The following is a 23,355-nucleotide window of genomic DNA, read 5'->3' on the forward strand; positions in this document are numbered from 1 at the left end:
TAAAGACATTTCAAAGAAAGATTCCATTATTATTTTTTTTTCAATAACATGCACAGTAACACCAGAAAGATGTAGGCATGGTCTATATTATGTTGACTTTAAGATTAGCAAAAAGTGCATTTTTAATCATTCACAACATTAACCCAGATATGATTTATTTAGTTCATGTGACCACAAAACAAAAAACTAAATTGAAAACCACTGAAGCCTCTATTTGAAATCAAAGTATAAATTATACATGAAGTGTAACAAATGTACCCCTTATGTAAAAAAAAAAAAAAAAAAAAAAAAGGAATAGAAAAATAATTTTTTTGAAAATACATTTTTACAAAAAGACAGAATCTACTGTAGATAACTCACAGCTTAAATTAAAACCATAATGAAGAAACACAAATAAGAGGTTACTAATGCACAAATCGATCTGATGTATTAATTATTACTTGTACAGTGTCTAGAGGCCAGTCATGAGAGAAACTAACTCTACTAAGCTCTGTTATTGAGCAAATTCACTATTTACTGTAATACCATTTGCAAATAAAACATCTGTGAAAAACAAATGAAAAGATATTATCAGTTACATAGATGCATATTTCGGAAGTATATTTTTAAGCTTCACTTGGTGCCCTTATTAACATTTGTTTAGTGTAGATACAAGTTTATTACAAAGATGCATATATATTATATATAAGTCCACATTCTGTTATCTGTGTCTTCTGAGACGATGTCACTTCAAGATCTATAAATTTACATATGAAATATGTCTGATACATTGTTTCTACTTCCACTTTGAGCTCTAAAAAGGACTTTCTATAGTACACAGGTGTTCAGGTCTGCAGTTTAAGCTTGTTTTCAAAAATATTGCACTAGCGTTGACAATGAAGCACCAGAACTTAATGTGTGATGCAGATGGTATGCAATTTAAAAGTAAATGCATCTTGTTTAAAACATTAACTTACAGCCTTGTAAAATAAACAAAGGGTTTTACATTGGATGGAGTTGTGCAAAAGCATTGCTACATTGTTAATGGTGCATCTGAACATATAAGTACTTGAAATACATATTGCAATAACACCTACTTAAGGGTGCATCCAATAACTCGTATAGAACATTTTAAAGAGCTCTGAGGGTTTTTTTTTTTTTTTTTTTTGATTTTTATAAATTGTGGGGAAGTGACATGACTGATGTTATAGGTCATGTTAATACCAACATGGTATATGAAATATGTATTTATACTACACCTATGCATAGATCATGGCTCTTACCAAAGTCCATTAAATTAAAAATACTCTAATTTCAGACTTTAAACCGTTTTTAAGGAAAGGGGTTGAATCAAAATAATTTCTATTTGTAATAGTTTTTTATCTGCTCTGTTAATATTATAAGATACCTTATCCAAATTTAGATTTTTAGAATGCACATTAGCTTATTTTCCATAAATGGTAAAACTTTACAACAGTGCATCATATTTCGGTCTGATTTTTACATGGGCTTGAGCAAAAACGGCAGATGGGCTGAATGAAAAAGCAAATCCACTGTCTGACAGCAGGTGGCGCTTCTGCAATGAAAATGAAAATGCAGGTGAAAAGAAAAGGCCATGGAAATTAAGACCCTTGTTCCCCTTCAAAGATGCATTCATACAATCTGTGCTACTGTATGTCTTCATGAGAATGTAACTAACTTTGTTTACTGTTGGACAGCGTTTACAGTGAGTTTTTCCAAATTGCGGTAGGTTAATTAAACATGGTTTTAATGATAAATAAACTATTAACTCATATTTAAAAAATTCTCAAATTTTATCGTGGTTTTTTCAAACTTCTACCATTTATATTTGTAACCCTCAAACTGGAATGAGCTCGGTGACATCTTGAAAATCTTCAGTGACCCTGGTTTTGGGAACCACTTTTCTATATAGTATGAATGTAATCCGGACATATTTATGCAACCTACCAGCATCAGTTGTGTTACTTCACTGCTATATTCTGCTATTTTCCTATGCACAAATCCTCTCCAGAGGCCTCATGGCATAGTAAAGTGTCCACTGGATGCATACTTTTGAACCTTTTGTGTACCGTTTTATGAATTCTGCGAAGTTGGATATACTAATCAGTCTTTTCACATACTGTTATATATATATATATGTATGTATATATTAGTAGGAAAATTTCAGATGCAGTCCACAATTTCACTTTACTTTGTAGTATCCAACCAATGGTAGAAAGGGGAGTGTTAGGCATTATAGTAAAATATATATTTTTCCCCACACAGAAATTACATACCTCACTTTTGAATATAAATTCCCAGTGGCCTCAATCAAGAAACACGAGTGGAACACATTTTCCTAATTGTTAGGATAGGCGATATGTAAATGGGTGCACTGACACTTTTGCATTAATGTTTTACGGATGCTTTTACACAATTCGTTCTGCTCGTGTTTTGTGAATAAGGCCTGATGTGTGCAAAGCATAAAGATGCTAAAGTATGAGTGTCACAGGCCCTTGACTGTTGTTGGAGCTTTGAACCAGTCGCCTTCAGCCAGGGATTTCCAGCTACCCTCCCAGTTCCAACACACCTGCATATAATTACCAAGTAACCCCCGAATGCCTCGATTAGCTGGTTCAGGTGTGTTTGGGGTTGGAGCTGAAATCAATCCCTGGCTGAAGCTGTGAAACATTACGTTAATGAACTGACTTTGCTTCTACAGCTGTGTCGTAACCGACTCCTCTTGGTCCCAGCTGGAGGAGCCCAAACTGTCACAAGGTCCCAACCAGCCATGGCACAGATCATCACTGGAGGCAAAGAGCTGAGCGCTGGAGGCAGTCAGGCTGGAAGCACAGTGCAGCGGAGGCAGCGAGTTGCTGGGCGGCCGGAGGACGAGACTGTCCCTGCCGTTTGCCCGTTGAGTTGTGACCTGCATTGGGTTCTGTTCAGTCTCAGGTGGCCCCAGTCCCAGCGTGTGCAGGTGCATCTCGCTTTGAGTTACCTTCGATGGCATCTGGGGACCATGCCAAGATGTTTGCGGTACTTGGTCGGAGATGCTGTATGTGGACTGCTGATCTCCCGACGTCTCTGCATATTGGTCCGGGACGGGGACGTGTCCGTTCATACGAGACATTAGCATTCCCAAACGATGCAGAGAGTTTTTCTTGGAGCGAGAAAAGCACTGCAGACGGCTGCTGGTCCGCACAAATGCAGAAGAATTAGATATGTTGTTCCTCAAGCCATTGCTTTCCATTCTTTCTCTTGCTGGTCCCGACATGGATTTGAAGAGAGCCGATACGCTGAACTGGGACTCTCGGTTTCTCCTGTAACACTGGGAGAAGGACGTAGATGGTTCGGATCTGGATGACTCTCCCCCATCTGCACATCTGGGTCCTCCAAGCCTATCACCCTCCCCGTCCTCTTCTTCCTCAGGCTCAGCCGTTTCGTCCTGCTGAGTGGCCTCGCTACTAGAAGAATAAGTGCGTCGCGGTGGTTTACGGTTGCCCAGCAGGTCAAGAACCTCATAGCGGAAGCTGGAGATATCCTGCTTAAGTTCCTTAACGCAAAGAAACAATATGAAGTTACTAGAGCGTAAACTGCGCCACCTAATTACAGGAAGTCTTCAAATTATTCTAACGTTTTTGACATTATCTTCATGACTTTTAGTACTTATGATTTTGCTTGTGGACTTTAGCGATAAGTCATATTTGGAGTTTATCATCTTCCATTATCGGTCTCTCCCCAAAAGCCTGAGGTTTAACATGAGATGATGGCATCACAATATGGAAAACAAGCAACCAATAAAATGTTGTTTTATCGTTTTGTGCCTAGTTAGCTGGTTAAGAGTTCACTTTGCACTGAAAAGTCCTAAAAGGAAATCTCTATTTGGGCAATGAATTTCATAGCAAGCAAAGTGGATTTTATACGATAAAGTTTCCCGCTCTGAAATTTGATTGGGTGAGCCGTGTTTGAACCCACGTCTGTGCTCGTACATCAACCAAACTTTATATTTATAAAAGTTGCTTTATTGCACTTAAAATCGTGTACAGTTAGGCTAATAAACTATTAATTTATTATTAACAATAACAGTAATGATGGTAAATATTTACTGAACAAAGTAGTCTTTTATAGCAATTCAGCTTATTAGGTAGTTAAAAAAAATATAAATTAAAATCATTTGCAACTAATTCAACTCTCATTTCACTTATTCTATAATAAAATTGGAAATGGTTCACATTGTGTATCTACTCAACATTATTTATTTAATTAGTATTCATTTCTAAGTTTCAAACCTGCATGACTGACTACTACATTATAAAAATGTATACTTTAAGAATACAAATAAAATCATCAAGGCCTCTATAAGTGCTTGTATAGAGAATAAGATGACTTTTATAAAAAATCTTCATACCTTGAAGTTCTCCTCTGTCAGCCCTTCATCTGTTTTGGCGCTGCGGATCATGGCTGCAACATATCGCTTTACCAAGTTTCTGATCACTTCCTAAAAACAGCCACAAACAGGATGGGCTTCAGTCCATTTTTCTTGACCTGTTATATTTTGATCTACAAATAACCCTGTTTTCCTCTTCAATATGAATCGAAAGAACTCCACATCCCCAGAGGAGGTGGTGATGTATGCTCGGATGGGGTGAGATAGGGTGATGGGCTCTGAATGTGTTTGGCATGTATATGTTTTGTGATTCCAGTTTAATAAGTCGCAAATATCAGTTTTGGGCATGTTCATGACATGTTTTAGCTGGAGGTGAAATTCTGGATGTTCATTAGCATTAATTAGCATTTTTGCATATCCAATAAAGAATGAGCCAGCAGTGGCTCTCTAAACATGCTTACGCACATCAACAAAATAACAGCTAGTGCAATATCCGCTACTGAAGCTCTTGATTGTTGGGGAGAAGCATTTGTCTGAAGTAATTATATACAACAACACAAGCACAGCTATCAACCTAAAAAAAAAACAGTGATTACTGTTGTAGTTTCCTCATACATTACATTGTTTAGTGGCAACTGTGTTGTTTTATTGTGGATATTCATTACAGAGTCCCGACCTGCACCAGAGGTTGCTGGAGTCTGGATGGCTATGTACAGGTGCTGGTCATATAATTAGAATATCATCAAAAAGTTGATTTATTTCACTAATTCCATTCAAAAAGTGAAACTTGTACAGTATATTATATTCATTCATTACACACAGACTGATATATTTCAAATGTTTATATCTTTTAATTTTGATGTTTATAACTGATGACTAAGGAAAATCACAAATTCATTATCTGTAGGCTACACAATCATGGGGAAGACCGCTGTCTTGACAGTTGTTCAAAAGATGACCATTGACACCTTGCACAAGCAGGGCAAGATTTGATAGAAAAATAGTGTACAAGTAATAGGGATAACCGCACCCTGGAGAGGATTGTGAAACTAAACCCATTCAAAAATGTGGGGGAGATTCTCAAGGAGTGGACTGCAGCTGGAGTCAGTGCTTCAAGAACCACTACACACAGACGTAAGACATGGGTTTCAGCTGTCGCATTCCTTGTGTCAAGCCACTCGAACAACAGACAGCGTCAGAAGTATCTAAAGACAAAAAGGACTGGACTGCTGCGGAGTGGTCCAAAGTTTTGTTCTCTGATGAAAGTAAATTTAGCATTTCCTTTGGATATCAGGGTCCCAGAGTCTGGAGGAAGAGAGGAGAGACACACAATCCACGTTGCTTGAGGTCCAGTGTAAAGTTTCCACAGTTAGTGATGCTTTGAGGTACCATGTCATCTACTGGTGTTGGTCCACTGTGTTTTCTGAGTTCTAAGGTCAACACAATCGTATACCGGGAAGTTTTAGAGCACTCCATGCTCCCTGCTGCTGACCAACTTTATGGAGATGCGGATTTCATTTTCCAAAAGGACTTCCAGTACCTGGTTTAAGGACTATGGTGTCCCTGTTCTTAATTGGCCAGCAAACTCGCCTGACTTTAACCCCATAGAAAATCTATGGGGTATTGTGAAGAGGAAGATGCGATATTCCAGACCCAACAATGCAGAAGATCTGAAGGCCACTATCAGAGCAACCTGGTCTCTCATAACACCTGAGCAGTGCCACAGACTGATCGACTCCATGCCATGACGCATTGCTGTAGTAATTCAGGCAAAAAGAGCCCCAACTAAGTATTGAGCCCTGTACATGCTCATACTTTTCATTTTCATACTTTTCAGTTGGCCAAGATTTCTAAAAATCCTTTCTTTGTATTGGTCTTAAGTAATATTGAAATTTTCTGATATACTGAATTTGGGATTTTCCTTAGTTGTCAGTAAAATAAATAAACATTTGAAATATATCAGTCTGTGTGTAATGAATGAATATAATATACAAGTTTCACTTTTTGAATGGAATTAGTGAAATAAATCAACTTTTTGATGATATCCTAATTATATAACCAGCACCTGTATTAATCCATTAGCAATCAGCAGGGATTCAGTGGTTATAAAGTTCAAAGCATGACAGGGTGCAATGCAATTAGAGCTAGTAATGAATATGCACTGATTAACAACTCTACATGATATTTATTTTCAGTGTGATCATGCACTATTTACTGTAAACAGATTTAAAATCCCTTCTACATGATTTTTCTCTTTGTAAGCACCTAGAACTATCATTGAAGAAAATACAAGCAAATTATAAAATGTGAAATGCTCTAATAACTCATTAATATGCATGATGCCAATAGGCTAATGTTTGTTTTCTCATCTGAATAAACTGTTGGGATTGTTAACATTTTAACAGCAAGGTTCCGATCCAACAGCATGCTGGGAAACGGATTTATGACACGGATGCCAAAGTGTGATGGGTAAGGCCAGATGTCATTACCTGGTAGTGCTGGTTCTGAATAAGGTTATCGGCATGCCTTTCCTGAAACAGATAACATTAATAATGTTAACAATAAATATGTGGCATTATGTAATACTTATGATCCAAAGGTGAATAGTTTGAACTATCAGTCACTGATAGTATTGTCAATTTACTAATATAGTTTTGATTAATATTTTGAATTAATATTTTATATTTTCACTTTGATTTTAAAATGTTTTTTTAAAAATAATCTTTTAGATGTCTATATCTGTTTTTTATAAATGTATTAGTTTGTTTTAATTATTTTAGTACTTTAAGTTAAACAAAAAAAAAGGAAATGTCATTAGCCAAAGTAAAATGTATATTTTAAAAATATTTTTGTTTGCATTTCTTTTTAAAGACTTTTTAATGGTGTTAGATTTACGATAGCGTCTCTAAATACATAACCTAAAAATTTAAACTGTTGTCATTTTAACACCTTCATATTGTTCCAATCCTGCATTACTGAGTTCTGTGGAACACAAAATATAGCATTAGAAGTCAAATTTGTGTGTGTGTGTAATGACAATGAAAAGGATATAGAGCTTTTAAGCTTTAAAAGCAGAAGCATAAAAGAGTTCCATGTGGCTTCTGAAACCATATAACTTTCCTTTTAAAATTCTTTCCAGCTTTAGTTCCCATTCACTGTAACTATAAAAACAGAGTGCCCAGCAAATTCTTTTAAATAAATCTACTGGCTTTGTATTCCATATATGGAAGAAAGTCATACAGGTTTGAAACAACGTGAGGTTGAGTAAACGATGACAGATGTTTCATTTTCACACAAACTGGTCTTTAGAATGACCTGAAACCCTCTGAAAGCATTTGACATGCTTTTTCTACATTTACATTACATTTATTCATTTAGCAGACGCTTTTATCCAAAGTGACCTACAAATGAGAACAGTGGAAGCAATCAAAATCATCAAAAGAGCAATGATATATAAGTGCTATAACAAGTCTCAGTTAGATTAACACAGTACACGTAGCAAGGGCTTTTAAATAATATAATAAATAAAAAGAAAACAGAATAGAAAAAGAATAGAGCAAGTTAGTGTTAGAGATTTTTTATTGTATAATAACTGAAAAGAAAATAGAATACAAAAAGATAAGAAAGGTAGTTTGATTTTTTTTTTTTAAAGAATAGAATTAGAATATTGAGTGCTAAAGTTAGAGGGTGAAATCATTATTATTATTCTTCACCGAAATGCCAGCTACAAATTCCAAAATAACTGATAGCAGCCTTACATGATTGTTAAACCCAAAACTGTGCACTCCATGTGCTGTGTGTGGGAGAACGTGGGTGAGAGTCCACCTCACAGAGGAGAGAAGTTCAACTGATCCAACACACAATGGCTCAGGAATAGGCATGGTTGAAGCAAGGTTGCCTAGCAACCAACATTGGCCTAGGGCAACTTGAGGCTGGATGCCAAATAGACAAACAGCAGGACATCCTTAAAATCATTTCAAAGGCCGTTTAGGATTTATGAAGGTTTATATGCATCCTTAATATTACAATTATTATTATTATTATTACATTAAATTATTATTAAGATATTCAAAATTAATACGTTTGTATTAGTTTTCTTTTTTTTAATAGGTCAAAGAGATCTTGCTTTTTTTTTCTAACCTTTTTTTTTTCACTTAATGTTTATTTTCTTTAGAAACAATAATATCTGTGGTTTTACTTTTAATTAACTATGATAACATTGGTGACCATATCTTTACATTTAAATGAACCTGTTGAGTTAGCAAGTGCATGATTTCCTTTTCTTTTTTTTCTTCTTTTTTTTTTATTGTGATATGGGCCAAACAAGCACTAATTATGATGAAATAGTTGTTTTGAAATAATTCTATTTCTGATTTGAAATATGTTTTAGTTAATGTTTGTAATTCTGGTCTTCTTTCACTATAATATATCTCCTCTTGCATGAGTAGAAATGGCTGCCACGTGAACTGACGTGCCTTAAAGAAACTCCAGGGAGGTTGTGGTGTTCTGAATGGTTGCTTACTAGCTGAAGTCAGAATAGCTACAGTATATTCACGGTTTGTAGATTGTGGATGGTCCCTTGTCTCTTCTTTAGTTTTCACCTATTTAATCATCCACTGGGCTACAATTTGATTTATTTGAAAAAGATTAGCAAAACATTCCTCAATAAATGGCATGCTTTGAGATATAAATCATGTGCACAGCACAAACAAAATACAAGTCTCTGAATACAGTTAACAAAGAACGAGTAATAATGATGAGTAGCTTGCCTTCCCTAATTCTAGTGATTCTTCAAAAAATAATGACAATCCTGCTGTTTTGTTTGCTTTGTCAAGGACTGTTAGATTCATTGAGTGAAAGCTGTAATGTGCCACCCACGCTGCATACACAATGAAGCGCGCAGTGCATTACCGTGAACTCTTTGAGGTTTCCGTGTTTACACTCCTCCTTGTGTCCACACAGACGGCAGTGCAGCCACACACACAGGTACCACACAGACTTCGGACTTGGTATGATGTTGAAGGGAGGTGGTAATGTTCCTCCCTCATCGAAGTAGCTCATCCACAGCTTGGTACGAGCAAATTTCCACTCGATGTCCGCGTGATCCTACAACAGAGAAGCAGACAGCCAGCTGGACGGAGGAGAGTGCTGAAACTGCCAATCGGGACAGTGTCCCAGACTGGCTTTTGTTGCTGCAAAAATCATCTTGTGATTGGATGATGTGCGTTTACTCAGAATTGTGTTTACTTGAATAACGGTTCCCATTGTGAGACACATGCAGGGGTGAAAATGCCTCTAAATGTAGCTTATATAAGCCCAAAACTAATACATCCTGAAAAATGCATAGACAAGAGCTCATCTGACTGTAACCAAACTTAAGAAATATTATGGTTTGTTTGTAAGATACTAATGGCTTTAACGTTCAGAATACATACACAAAGACGTTATGTAATTAATTTGAGGAAATTAAATGTTTTGAGGTTAAGTCATGTTGATAAAATAAGTAGAAACATACATCAGGCCAATATGACATAAACTGGGCCTCTATAGACCCTCATGATTGTCAGAGGTCAGCAAGGTTTTTAATACCAAATCATTTGACCTTTTATATCACAGACATATGTACAGGATTAAAAATGTCATGTGGTGCAACTTTCCAAAACTGATTTAAAAAATAATAATAATCAATCAATAAATAACGAAAATATGAGAAAATATATTTAAAAGCTTTTACGCATGTTTTATTTGATGGTTGAACCACATGACATCTTTAGTCATTAAATTTTAGGTTTTTTTGGAAAATGCTAAAGTTTTTTAAAGCTTGAAACACGTGTTTTAAAAGATAGATTTTGGTCATGGACACTCTTATTTTCCATTGACCCAGATGGTAAAAGGTTAATTGCACAAAAACAATACAAATGGCAGTAGTCTTCAGTCAAAAGAGCAAATCATCTTAGGCTGACATAAAATGTTCTTTTAAGCAGTATATTAGCAAATATACCTAATTTAAATATGGCACAGAGCTTTTTAACACATTTAGCCTCAGGTTAAACCAGATTGGTTTGTTGTAATTTACACTAAAATGTAAATTTGCTAAACATTTTTCAGTGAATTTGGCCCTTTTTTTGGCCACATGATTACTGATTTTAGACAGATTTAGGGTCAGATTTACTTAACAGGGCAAATGAGCCAGAAAGCCCAGTCCCATAAAAATGCATTTCTATAATAAACAACGCAATCTACCAAGAGCAGCCCAAATTAGATTTGGTTTAAGACGTAACTTTTTTTTTAGAGCAGTAAATAATGGCAAAAATACCAGTAAACTATATACATATTGAAAAAATCATCCGTATCAGATAGCACTTACAGCAATGAGTTGGTAAGAGTTGTTCATCATAGCGATGAGCATGTTCAGCAGCACGACCAGTGAGATGACGTTATAAGTGCCGAACATGGTGGCCCCCACAAACTCGGTAAACTCATGCCGAGCCTTCACATTGGTAACATACAGATTCAGCAGCCCAAACACAGACCAGAAGAGAGACTGAAGAGTTTCAAACAGTCTGAGAGAGGGAAATAAAAAAAGAAACAAAACAAGACTTTTCATATATTGAGTTTCTCCCAAACACACATATTGTCTATAATATAGGAACGTTAGAATTGAATGGGGTACTGCATTTGAATGGATTTAAACCTGCACTTTTATCAGCAATGACATACTGTTTTTATCAAATATAGCCAAGAAGGAAACACACAAATTGAAAGCATCAACTTTTTCAATGATAATTTACTACCACAGGTTAATAAGCAGAGACAAATTTTTAGTCTGAGTTACCTGAAAACCTTTTGGACACTGTAACTTACTGTGAGTGTCCAAATACTTAAGAGGGTTCAATGAAAGGGATAGTTCACCCAAAAATCAAAATGTCGTCATTAATCGTGATACTCTCGTGAACATGCAGCAGAGACTGACATGGAAAAAAAGAAATCGTTGAATAAAGTTATTTTTGTTTTCTTCACAGACAAAAAGTATTCTCGCAACTTGATGGTTGAAGGTTTGGACTACTGTAATGATGACCTTACTATCTCTCTGGGCCTGGGCCGTGGTAGTTCCCTTGCTGTCTACGCAGGGTCAGAAAGCTCTCGGATTTCATCAAAAATATCTTAATTTGTTTTCCGAAGAAGAAGGTTTGGAGCATCAGGAAGGTGAGTAATTATTGACAGCATTTTCATTTTTGACTGAAGTATCCCTTTAAGAAAGAACATACAAATAATTATTAGAACTAACTTTAACTACACATGCAAAGTTTTTCAAGACCATCTTAGCAAACCCTTGTTTGAATGTTTTAAAAGAAAGTAAAAATGATGATAATAATAATTATTTTAAAAATGTATGCAAGAATGCATGGAAAGATAGAATGGTAGACAGACAGACAGACAAGATAGATAGATTGCCTTCTGAGGATTAGTTTTAAAATATATTGGTATCTTTGAAATATCTTCCTATTTCTGAAAGTTTTTGCTGCACAGCCTTGAGCAACAGATTTTCGTCATTACACACAACAGTTGATTGATGACTATATGTAATTTTGTCTCCGTCCTCTGAGATCAAATGATTCTGCAAGGCTCATGCTATGATGAGAAAATTCAGGAAGATCATAACCATTTCCACTCGTTTCCTTTCTCATTTTGACCTCTGCAGCAGATCAGCATTAAACTTCATGTGGCGTCTTGGCTACATTCATTGATCAAGTTGACTGAAGTGTCTGTGTGGGTTTTGTAATACGTGCATCACAGGTCATTTATTCTGATTATTAGCAACGCTACAAGACCTCTGTTACTACAAAGCAATAGCAATAACGAAACTATTTTATCTTGGCTTCAGAAACATTGGAATTAAGTTCTCAAGTTGGACTGCTTTAATTAGACATTCCTCTGAAAATAAACAATAGGCAGTTTGATTTTGTAATTTTGTACCGTGACAGACACTGGTCACAATATTTTTTTAATTTATGGAAATTAAGTGAACTTATTGTATTGAAGGTGCACTTGTAGTGTACTTCAAGCTTATAACTGAATATGGAATATACAGTAGTCTCTGTACTATAGTCTCACAGAGTCAAATCTTCAAAGTCTAGTCTCAAATGCACTTTATAATCAAGCTATCATAACGATGTAATTTTAAATACCTCATCTGTCAACATGATGGAGGTGAATTGAAGAGCTGATATAAACATATCCATATTGCTATGATCAAATGCTTTCTTAACTGCTGTTTTCTCACTGCTGTCATTTTTTGTTGTGTTTATTTTGTTATTGAGCAGCACATTTGTGACATTTGGCTACAAAATCAGTCATAAGGTGTCAATTTATATGTAATCTGAAAGCTAAATAAACAAGCTTTCCATTGATGTAGCCTATGTTTTTTTAGGATAGTTAAATTCTTGGCTGGAATACAACTATTTGAAAACCTGGAATCTGAGGGTGCAAAAAAAAAAAAAAAATACAAAGAAAATTGCCTTTAAAGTTGTCCAAGTGAAGTTCTTTGCAATGCATATTACTAATAAAAAAATTAAGTTTTATTTACAGAAGGAAAAATACAAAATATGTTCATGAAAACTTGATCTTTATTTAACTCTTAATGTCTCTTTGGAATCCAGCTGACCCCATTTGAATTTTTCTTAGTTTTTAAGTGTTCCCTTCATCTCAGTGGCATGAGATTGTGATGTTTTTTTTCTAAATAATCTATCTAAACACACACAAAAATCTGGCCTTGATTTGGTTGTAAAGGTGTGTATTTTTTTTTCTGTTTTTAATCCTTAAAAATTGAAAATGAATGGGAAAAGTGAAAGAAAAACTTTTTTTATTTAATTTGTCAAATAATAATAGTAAATCCAGTATAATATAGGTCCCTAAATAATATTATAATTTAAGGTCCAGATATTTAGCATGCCAAATATTTCACAGGCGTTGGCGACATATCAACAATTCTCTCAGATCGCGTCTTTAATAACTCACACTACGTGACTCTCACTTGTGTGAACGAGCACTGATTTGCCTCTGATTTTGGGCATTTTTCTGCGATTTCACAAAACTCTAAAAACTAAAATCATGCAGTGTGAACTTGACATATTTGACCCCGGACTGTGATTGTGCTCTAGCAATGTAGATTAGCCCTTGCCCCTCTGGAGGTCTGTGCACACCACTGCTTTCAAATACTTAGATTTGTGTATTAAAAAAAATTCCTGCAGAAGTATGTTATTAAGTATGTTACAAAGTCATCTTTGTAAATGTTTGTTTGACGTCTTATATACCACAATATGCATGCTTTTGGTTATGAAACAGTTTGAAGACCAGAGTTTGTCAGCGATTCTTCCTGTTGTAAAGTCATGCAGTGTGTAACCTTCTGTCGCCGATCCATCATGCAATGTGAACATAGCTGCAACTGAATGCTACCCCTAGTCATGTAGTGTGAAAACAACCATGATCCCATTATTTTGAAAATCAGTTGAACGCAAGCAGCGTCTGCTCTTTTGTGTCAGCTGTGCAGCACGGATATGCTGTTTTTGTTCAAATCAAAGCATAAATGCATGTAGAAAACGTATCCTTGTGTCGCAGCAGACACGTATTCATTTTGCGTTCAGCAGATGTTCTCCAAAAGTAGTTCTTATAATACAGCTTCTGTCATGATGATTTATGACTTTGACCTTTGACCTTTTGACAGGTTGAACTTCCGGTAACCTTATGATGGATGGGCGGAACTTTCCGACTTCAAGGGTTAACCTATGACCTTTCCAAGCATCGATCATGCGGTTTTGACAGAAAGTTTTACCCTATTGACCTGTTAGTTCTAAATCATGGTTTTGACGGCTAGTTTAAACGGAAGATGAAAGACTCCTCACGCATCGATCATGCGGTTTTGACAGAAAGTTTTACCCTATTGACCTAGTTAGTTTTAAATTATAATGGTACATGAAAGACTCCTCACGCATCGATCATGTGGTTTTGACAGAAAGTTTTACCCTATTGACCGTTAGTTTGTTTGAAGTGTGCGCCAGTTGGGTTGTTTGAAGTTTTTTGTCAGTTAGCTTGTTTGAAGTCTGTGCCAGATAACTTGTTTGAAGTTTGTGTCAGTTAGCTTGTTTGAAGTTTGTGTCAGTTAGGTTGTTTGAACTCTGTGTCAGTTAGTTTGTTTGAAGTTTATCACAGTTATACGGTTATGTGTGTGTGGTTATACGGCTTCTCCCCCTCCCATTACGTTTATGAGCGATGTATAAATGGGGTCTGTGTGTTCTACATTTATATATATAAAACATCCTATAATTTATATATATAAAACAATTAAAGATTGAAAAACATTTCAGTTATATAATTTATATAATCTAAAACACATTTTTAATTATTTCACATTTATATATAAAACATTATATAATTTATATAATCTACAACACATTTTAATTATTTCACATTTATATATATAAAACATTATATAGTTTATATAATATACATAATCTAAAAACAATTTAACTAAGGTTGAAAAAACATTCCGTTCTTTTAAAAAAAGGTTATAAATTAAACCGTATAAAAAAATATACTGAAACCGACTGTTTCAGATAAAACAAGATCTTTTTTTTTTTTTTTTTTTTTCTTTTTTTAGAGAGCAGGAAAGAGATGTTTTCACATCACCTTCCTGACCTGCAAGTATTCACAGCGTCTTCGTTTGCACGCTACACTTCACTTTCTTCCGAATTTACTAACCAATCATAATATCTTCAAAGCCATTTTTAATTAAAACCAAACGTATCTCACACGGGAGTACCATGATTTTGACAGTTTTCTGACGGTTCACCTATGAATTACGGCTGGTGCGCGTCTAGCATCTCTTGTACCCCTTTCTCTCTCTCCCTCTCTCTCCCTCTAATGCCTGTGTTCACACATTCGTCTCCAAGTCTTATTTTCTTCTTTTAATGAATATAAACACATTATACATTCACAAACAATATAAAACAAAACATTTACATTAGTTTTGTTCATCACTAAAAAATATACATTTTACCAGGATCGGGGAATATATAATTGAACAGAATGAAGAATATGGTCTATTGAGGAACCCGGACGTGTCATTGACACAATTCAGTTAAATTCATTTCACATTATTTGTTGCAAGACATTTTCTATATTATATTTAAAACCTTTTATATCCATCTTTATATCATATCTTTTTCAAAAAGCTGTTTAATTATTTATTTTAACCGTACACCTACAGTACCACCATACAATAAAATGCTGCATGCACGTACACTTTTAAGCGATCTGAATTATGACTAGCCTATAAATTTCATCATAAGCCACACGTACCTTGTTATATCACTATAATATCCACGGCGCTATACAAATTTGTATTCTGATAAACTGCGTGACACCTATGTAACTGACTAAAACTAATATGTATGCTAAACAAAATATTTGTGGTGGTGAAAAAAAAATGAAGTGAATTGATAGCTGTCAGAAACTGCGTTCCAGTCGTAGCGCGGTTTTAGTCATTCATCGTGCTTAAGGTCTGATCCGGGAAACCGCGCTACGACTGGAACGCAGTTTCTGACAGCTATCAATTCACTTCATTTTTTTTTCACCACCACAAATATTTTGTTTAGCATACATATTAGTTTTAGTCAGTTACATAGGTGTCACGCAGTTTATCAGAATACAAATTTGTATAGCGCCGTGGATATTATAGTGATATAACAAGGTACGTGTGGCTTATGATGAAATTTATAGGCTAGTCATAATTCAGATCGCTTAAAAGTGTACGTGCATGCAGCATTTTATTGTATGGTGGTACTGTAGGTGTACGGTTAAAATAAATAATTAAACAGCTTTTTGAAAAAGATATGATATAAAGATGGATATAAAAGGTTTTAAATATAATATAGAAAATGTCTTGCAACAAATAATGTGAAATGAATTTAACTGAATTGTGTCAATGACACGTCCGGGTTCCTCAATAGACCATATTCTTCATTCTGTTCAATTATATATTCCCCGATCCTGGTAAAATGTATATTTTTTAGTGATGAACAAAACTAATGTAAATGTTTTGTTTTATATTGTTTGTGAATGTATAATGTGTTTATATTCATTAAAAGAAGAAAATAAGACTTGGAGACGAATGTGTGAACACAGGCATTAGAGGGAGAGAGAGGGAGAGAGAGAAAGGGGTACAAGAGATGCTAGACGCGCACCAGCCGTAATTCATAGGTGAACCGTCAGAAAACTGTCAAAATCATGGTACTCCCGTGTGAGATACGTTTGGTTTTAATTAAAAATGGCTTTGAAGATATTATGATTGGTTAGTAAATTCGGAAGAAAGTGAAGTGTAGCGTGCAAACGAAGACGCTGTGAATACTTGCAGGTCAGGAAGGTGATGTGAAAACATCTCTTTCCTGCTCTCTAAAAAAAGAAAAAAAAAAAAAAAAAAAAAGATCTTGTTTTATCTGAAACAGTCGGTTTCAGTATATTTTTTTATACGGTTTAATTTATAACCTTTTTTTAAAAGAACGGAATGTTTTTTCAACCTTAGTTAAATTGTTTTTAGATTATGTATATTATATAAACTATATAATGTTTTATATATATAAATGTGAAATAATTAAAATGTGTTGTAGATTATATAAATTATATAATGTTTTATATATAAATGTGAAATAATTAAAAATGTGTTTTAGATTATATAAATTATATAACTGAAATGTTTTTCAATCTTTAATTGTTTTATATATATAAATTATAGGATGTTTTATATATATAAATGTAGAACACACAGACCCCATTTATACATCGCTCATAAACGTAATGGGAGGGGGAGAAGCCGTATAACCACACACACATAACCGTATAACTGTGATAAACTTCAAACAAACTAACTGACACAGAGTTCAAACAACCTAACTGACACAAACTTCAAACAAGCTAACTGACACAGACTTCAAACAAGTTATCTGGCACAGACTTCAAACAAGCTAACTGACAAAAAACTTCAAACAACCCAACTGGCGCACACTTCAAACAAACTAACGGTCAATAGGGTAAAACTTTCTGTCAAAACCACATGATCGATGCGTGAGGAGTCTTTCATGTACCATTATAATTTAAAACTAACTAGGTCAATAGGGTAAAACTTTCTGTCAAAACCGCATGATCGATGCGTGAGGAGTCTTTCATCTTCCGTTTAAACTAGCCGTCAAAACCATGATTTAGAACTAACAGGTCAATAGGGTAAAACTTTCTGTCAAAACCGCATGATCGATGCTTGGAAAGGTCATAGGTTAACCCTTGAAGTCGGAAAGTTCCGCCCATCCATCATAAGGTTACCGGAAGTTCAACCTGTCAAAAGGTCAAAGGTCAAAGTCATAAATCATCATGACAGAAGCTGTATTATAAGAACTACTTCCAAAATGGCGATGGTGTTGCCGAGAGACACAGAGGAGACAAATTGTTGAACAAAGTCGTTATTTGTGTTTTCTTTTCTCGTCGCTTCATAAAATTCAGATTGAACCACTGATGGCAAATAGACTATTCTGACCCTGCTTTTCATATATTTCTGGACGTTGACAGTGCTATATACTTGGCAGTCAATGGGACAGTCACAAGCCTCCCAGTTTTCATCCAAAATATCCTAAATTGTGTTCCAAAGACGAACAAAGCTTTTATGGGAATGGAACGACATAGGAGTAAGTGAATAATGACAACATTTTTATTTTGGGGTGGAGTATCCCTTTAAGTTGCTGACTGCAGTTCACTTAACGGCCACTAGGATTCTACATATAGATTCTTTAAAAGCATGCTTCTTTTTAGTCTTGACATTCAACTAAAGAACTTTACAATGTGTTTCACTCACGTAGAGAAGGCATTGTTCTGCTTCTCACAACGGATCCCTTTGCAGTGGTTGGGCTCTTCGGACGCCTTCGTCTCATAGTAGAAGTAGAGCTGGTTGAGGCCGTTGGCGAAAGCCAGCAGCACCAGACAGTAGATGAAAAGGAACTTGAGAATGTCCAGCAGCATGCGGCCGAGAGAGATCTGCAGTGGGCCCAAGTGAGAGTTGGCGGTGAACAGAGAGATGAGACGCAGCGAGCTGAAGATGTTGGCGATGGCGAAGAGAGCCTCGGCGATGAGCGTAGGGTGCCACATCTCCCACTCCACACGAGGACGAGAGCTGTTGTACTGATGGAGAGAGAAGATAAGAGAGATAAATGGAGACAGTTCTAGCTGAAATTATTTACTGTAATAGCTTCTGTAATACTGTAGCTTGCATTAAAATGCCGGTATAAACCTTAAAGTAGGCCACCATTTTAAGAGATATAGTAGCCAGGTACAGAGAGTTCATTGCAAAATCCATCAGGTTCCACCAGTCATGGACGTACTCTGTGAAACCACCATCCCACATCTCTTTAATCTCCACCCAGATGAAGCCTGCAAGGGCCAAAATACAAAAAATGTAAATCAAAACATTACAATAACGGCAAAACAGTACAAAAGAGCAGTTCCTCCACTATCACTACATATTTCATTTTAGGACAAAATTAACAAAAAATATTTTGTACTAGTTATTCTTCTGCATAATTTCTTTCTTTTTTTTCAGTATTTTTCCCCCGGTTCTGCCAGTGTTTAAGAATAAACGTTCGACCTTTGGATACAATTTTTGTTCGTTTAATTTAATTTAATTTAATTTAATTTAATTTAATTTAATTTAATTTAATTTTTGTTTATATAAAAAAAAAAATCTTATCAAAAGACAAAAAATTAAACATAAAAAAAAAAAATAACCCAATAGTGGAAAACATACCTAAAAACTAAATTGTCTCACCCTGTCCCTCAGGGCCTCTAACATGTCCCAAAATTAATTAATTTAAATAGACAGAACAGAAAACAAACAAATGCTGTTAGGCTGCCTAGGGCTCATATTCACAAAAATAAAGTAAACTCTGTTCTCGCTGATTGCACCTGTCCTCCAGACTACAGATCATTTGTTTAAAGCCTCCACGTGTGTCTTCTTCTGGGCTTGTGTGTGCTCTGAGAGAAAACCTCAAGCCATTGTGATTGAGCCCTGGTGTAATCAGACCTGAACTGGGACTCGAGATATGATTTCCTCTGCTTTTGTCTTGAGGTCAATAAATTATGATATCAATAATTCATGAGTGTTCATTTACTTCATGAGAGGGATAAAACCATAGCCGTATCTATTTCTTGTGCAGACCACCAGTTTTACTGCTTGAGAAATGAGCCAGCTTAGTAAATATTACAAATCAGCTTTTCTTCATCATCTGAGCTACAATGGGGAAAATATTTATTTGATCCCCATGCTGATTTTGTAGGTTTGCCCACTTACAAAGAAATGAAGGGTATGTAATTTTTATGGTAGTATAATTTGAATGGATAAAGACTATCATACATTCATAAGAATATCAACCAAAAAGTCCAGAAAAAGCACATTATATAAAGGTTAGAAATTGACTTGCATTTCAGTGAGTGAAATAAGTATTTGATCCCCTACCAACCAGCAAGAATTCTGGCTCCCACAGATTGGTAATGTGTCCATGACGAACACAGATTAGTCCTGCCACTTTAAGAAGTTACTCTTAATGTCAGTTTAGGTGTAAAACATCTACCCACACAATCTGTATCTTCCATTTCATCCTCTCCCCCCACTATGGCCAAGACCAAAGAGCTGCCAAAGGATGCCAGAGACAAGATTGTAGATCTGGAAAAGGCTTGAATGGGCTCCAAGACCATCCGCAAGAAGCTTGGTGAGAAGATGAAAATTGGAAGAAAAACAGCCACCAATTGGCGCCAATCTGGAGCTCCAAAATTTTTTATTCAAAAAAAGGACAAAAGGGCGGGAGCTGGTTGCTGAAACCACTTGCACCTAGATCGGCAGTGGTGACAGCAGCGGCAATCCACCTGTCACTCTGTCACTTAATGGGGTGGTTGATTTTTTTTTTTTCTAGGCTTGATTGTGTTTATGGGGTTCAGTTTAATATGTGTTCATGCTTCGTTTTTTTTTTTTTCCAACACATTATTCTTCACATAATTTATCTTTATTCCACACCGATCTGTCCCTTTTCTGACAAACGCCTCAACTTATTGAGACAGAGAGAGAGAGAGAGAGATGCAGAGGGGTGACGCAAGGAACAAGATCGAGAACCGATGCTTTAGAACATTGGTTTTGAAACTTGTGAATCCATTAGGATCGTTAGAAGACAGAATCGCTATTCATTTATGAACAGATTTTTACGTGCATCCCGAGTTTTCCCTTCCTCTTCTCTAAAGCAGCACAACATGGCCTCGCCCCCTTTGTTGCATGTTCCCGGGGGCGGGGTTTATCTGGGATCATGATGTAATGGACCCGGGAAGAAGCTTGTCGTAGGCGCTTACCAGCCATTTTTGTATGCATTAAACTGACAGAATGTTAAAAGATGAAATCCGTTTGCATTGAACTTTAAGTGCTGCAACTTTGCAGATATTGTTTATGCTCAAACAGCAACATCACAAACTAACTAACGTAAAAAAAAAAATGAAATCGCAATCAACCATCCCATTAATTATGCAGAACTTTAATATAATTTAAAAGGATGACTTATAAAAGAATTCGCCCTCCTCAGTTTTCATAAAGGGCATAAAATTATTAATATATAAATTAAAACCACTTTTTGTACCAGACTGTGGACATATTTTACACATTTTTTTCTGAAAAAAGTTGGGCATTTTAACATAGGGAGTCTATGGGACCGAAACTCTTTTGGGGCCAGCCCCTAGTGGCCAGTCGATCAGTTGCAGTTTTAGTCACTTCCGTGTTGGTTTCATGAGACAGACTGGAAGGTTGCCGCTTGGAGCAAACCTGGAGACCAACTACAACAAACGTCTTACCTCTGTGCATGCAATCAAGGGCTTCTGCACCAAGTACCAAGTCATGTTTTGCATGGGGATCAAATACTTTTTTCACTCACTGAAATGCAAATCAATTTCTAACTTTCATATAATGTGTTTTCTGGTAGGTATTCTGTCTCTATTAAATGTATTATTGTTAAAATAAACCTATACAATTACAGACCATTACTTTGTAAGTGGGCAAACTTACAAAATCAGGGAATCACATAAATATTTTCCCCACTTCAAATTTCCACTCACTTTATTTTTCCTAATCATTTCCAACAAAGGGATTAAAAAAATTCTGCATTAAAGTGTTCTAAGCAATGAAAAAATACTTTGAAAAGAAGTACATATGTGCAAAGAAGTTCAATTATAATACTACTGTGCTAAAGAAGTACAGCATACTTAAAAAAATAAAATAAAATAAAAAGTATATTATATATCCTTTATAAAACACTTTAGCGCAAACTGAATGAATGTTATCTATTGCACTCAAATGTCCCAAAGGAGTCTTACCTAGAACCCAGGGTAAGATCATCCACTCCACAATGGTGGGTGGAGGTCCCTGGACATGCAGATCAGTTTGCACAATATGCTGTGAGGCGAGGAGGAGGAGGAAGAGGAAGGTCAGGTAGGAGGCAGTGTGGCAGATGAACTTGATGAAAGGTTTCTTGATGAAGGTTCCCAGGGTGCTCTTTGGAGCCAGAAGATATATGACGGAGAAGACAGGAAAGAGCAGGCCAATGATGAAGCAAGTGACAAGCTTCACGGCCCAGTGACGTCGTCTCCATCCTGGGAACCCATCGTACCACAGTGTTGCCAGGAGCTGCTGGCAGTTGGGCTGAGCTACAAACTGTGAGAATATAATAATAGGTGAACAGTCTAATAAGCCAGTGAAAATCATGGCAAATACATATAAAGACAGTATTCACTATCTGGCATAATATTTGAATTGCCTGACATTTAAGCATTAAATGCTTTGACAAGATGTACCAAAAAAATTTTCACTTATGGTTCTTCTGTAATTCTGTGGTGCTAATAATTATCATATTATAATATATTTATTTTCATGCAGTATCAATACTTTTAATAAATATTTAGGCCTAGTAAATTTTTGAACTATCATAATTTAAGGAACACTGGTTTAGTCATTAAGTATAAATGTTTTAAAGATATTTTGTTTTTGCATGGATGGGAACATTAATATTCTGGAATATTCTAGAGCTTTCTGGAACATTCCAGAACATCATGGGACTAATCATAAAAGACAAAACATCCAACATATATTTCTATGGATTTGGACGACTCATTTTTGAGAACTGTTAATACTTAACTCTTGTTAGTTTAGAAGTATGGATGTATCATATTTTATGTATTTGTAAAAACAGAAAATTCACTTTTATGAGAATTGGTTTCATGGTGTTGAATCTCATAGATTATTATACAGATGTAATGCAGAAACAAACAACATGTTTGGATCTGTGACGAAGTTTATGTTCCTCCATTATAAAACTCTTCGGCCATTATTTGTGACATGTACTCATATATTAACCAAAGGTTATTTATTATTATTCTTTTTTTAACTACTATCTATCCAAAGAAGCCAAGTGCACACATGACAACAAATGACAAATGTTATACACCAGCATAAATGTTGAAAAGGTTTTTAAGTGAGTGAACACCAGTGAGGTTTGACATTCATTATCATTATGTTATATTTTTCCCACAGGCATTTGAGGAGAAATCAGTTATTAAATCAAACTGTCAGACTTTGAGTAAGAGGTCATTTAGTTTTACTTGCATAACTGGAAAACATTTATGTAAAAATTACATTACACTTATTGCTAGATCTATTGCCATGGAGTATCTTAGAATGAACTGCCCAAGAGCCCAGTGTTGGTGATTCACAGATCAACCCTTGTGAGGTTGAAACCTGTAACTTTTCCATTTCATTCAGTCCATTCTGCCACACCACCCCAATGCTTCATGTTCTCACAAAATGAGGTTTATATTTTAAGACTGCAGAAAAACCCCACCCAGAAATAGCTCCCTTTTACACA

At 35.6% G+C, this 23,355-nt stretch overlaps 1 protein-coding gene across 1 annotated transcript in view; it reads right to left on the reverse strand.

Annotated features, from left to right (window-relative positions):
• Window positions 1-380: 380 nt before the first annotated feature.
• trpc5b (transient receptor potential cation channel, subfamily C, member 5b) overlaps window positions 381-23,355 on the reverse strand; it is a 41,093-nt gene continuing 18,118 nt past the window's right edge. Inside the window, exons 4-11 of the mRNA XM_026195413.1 lie at window positions 21,812-22,148; window positions 18,699-18,838; window positions 18,267-18,589; window positions 10,737-10,932; window positions 9,281-9,475; window positions 6,859-6,900; window positions 4,391-4,480; window positions 381-3,535 (exon numbers count right to left, since the gene is read on the reverse strand). Of these exons, the coding sequence (XP_026051198.1) occupies window positions 2,696-3,535; window positions 4,391-4,480; window positions 6,859-6,900; window positions 9,281-9,475; window positions 10,737-10,932; window positions 18,267-18,589; window positions 18,699-18,838; window positions 21,812-22,148 (2,163 nt within the window). The 3' untranslated portion in view covers window positions 381-2,695. The remainder of the gene's footprint in view (window positions 3,536-4,390; window positions 4,481-6,858; window positions 6,901-9,280; window positions 9,476-10,736; window positions 10,933-18,266; window positions 18,590-18,698; window positions 18,839-21,811; window positions 22,149-23,355) is intronic.

The sequence above is a fragment of the Carassius auratus genome, chromosome 21 (genome assembly GCF_003368295.1).
Source record: "Carassius auratus strain Wakin chromosome 21, ASM336829v1, whole genome shotgun sequence".
Lineage (NCBI taxonomy): Eukaryota > Metazoa > Chordata > Actinopteri > Cypriniformes > Cyprinidae > Carassius > Carassius auratus.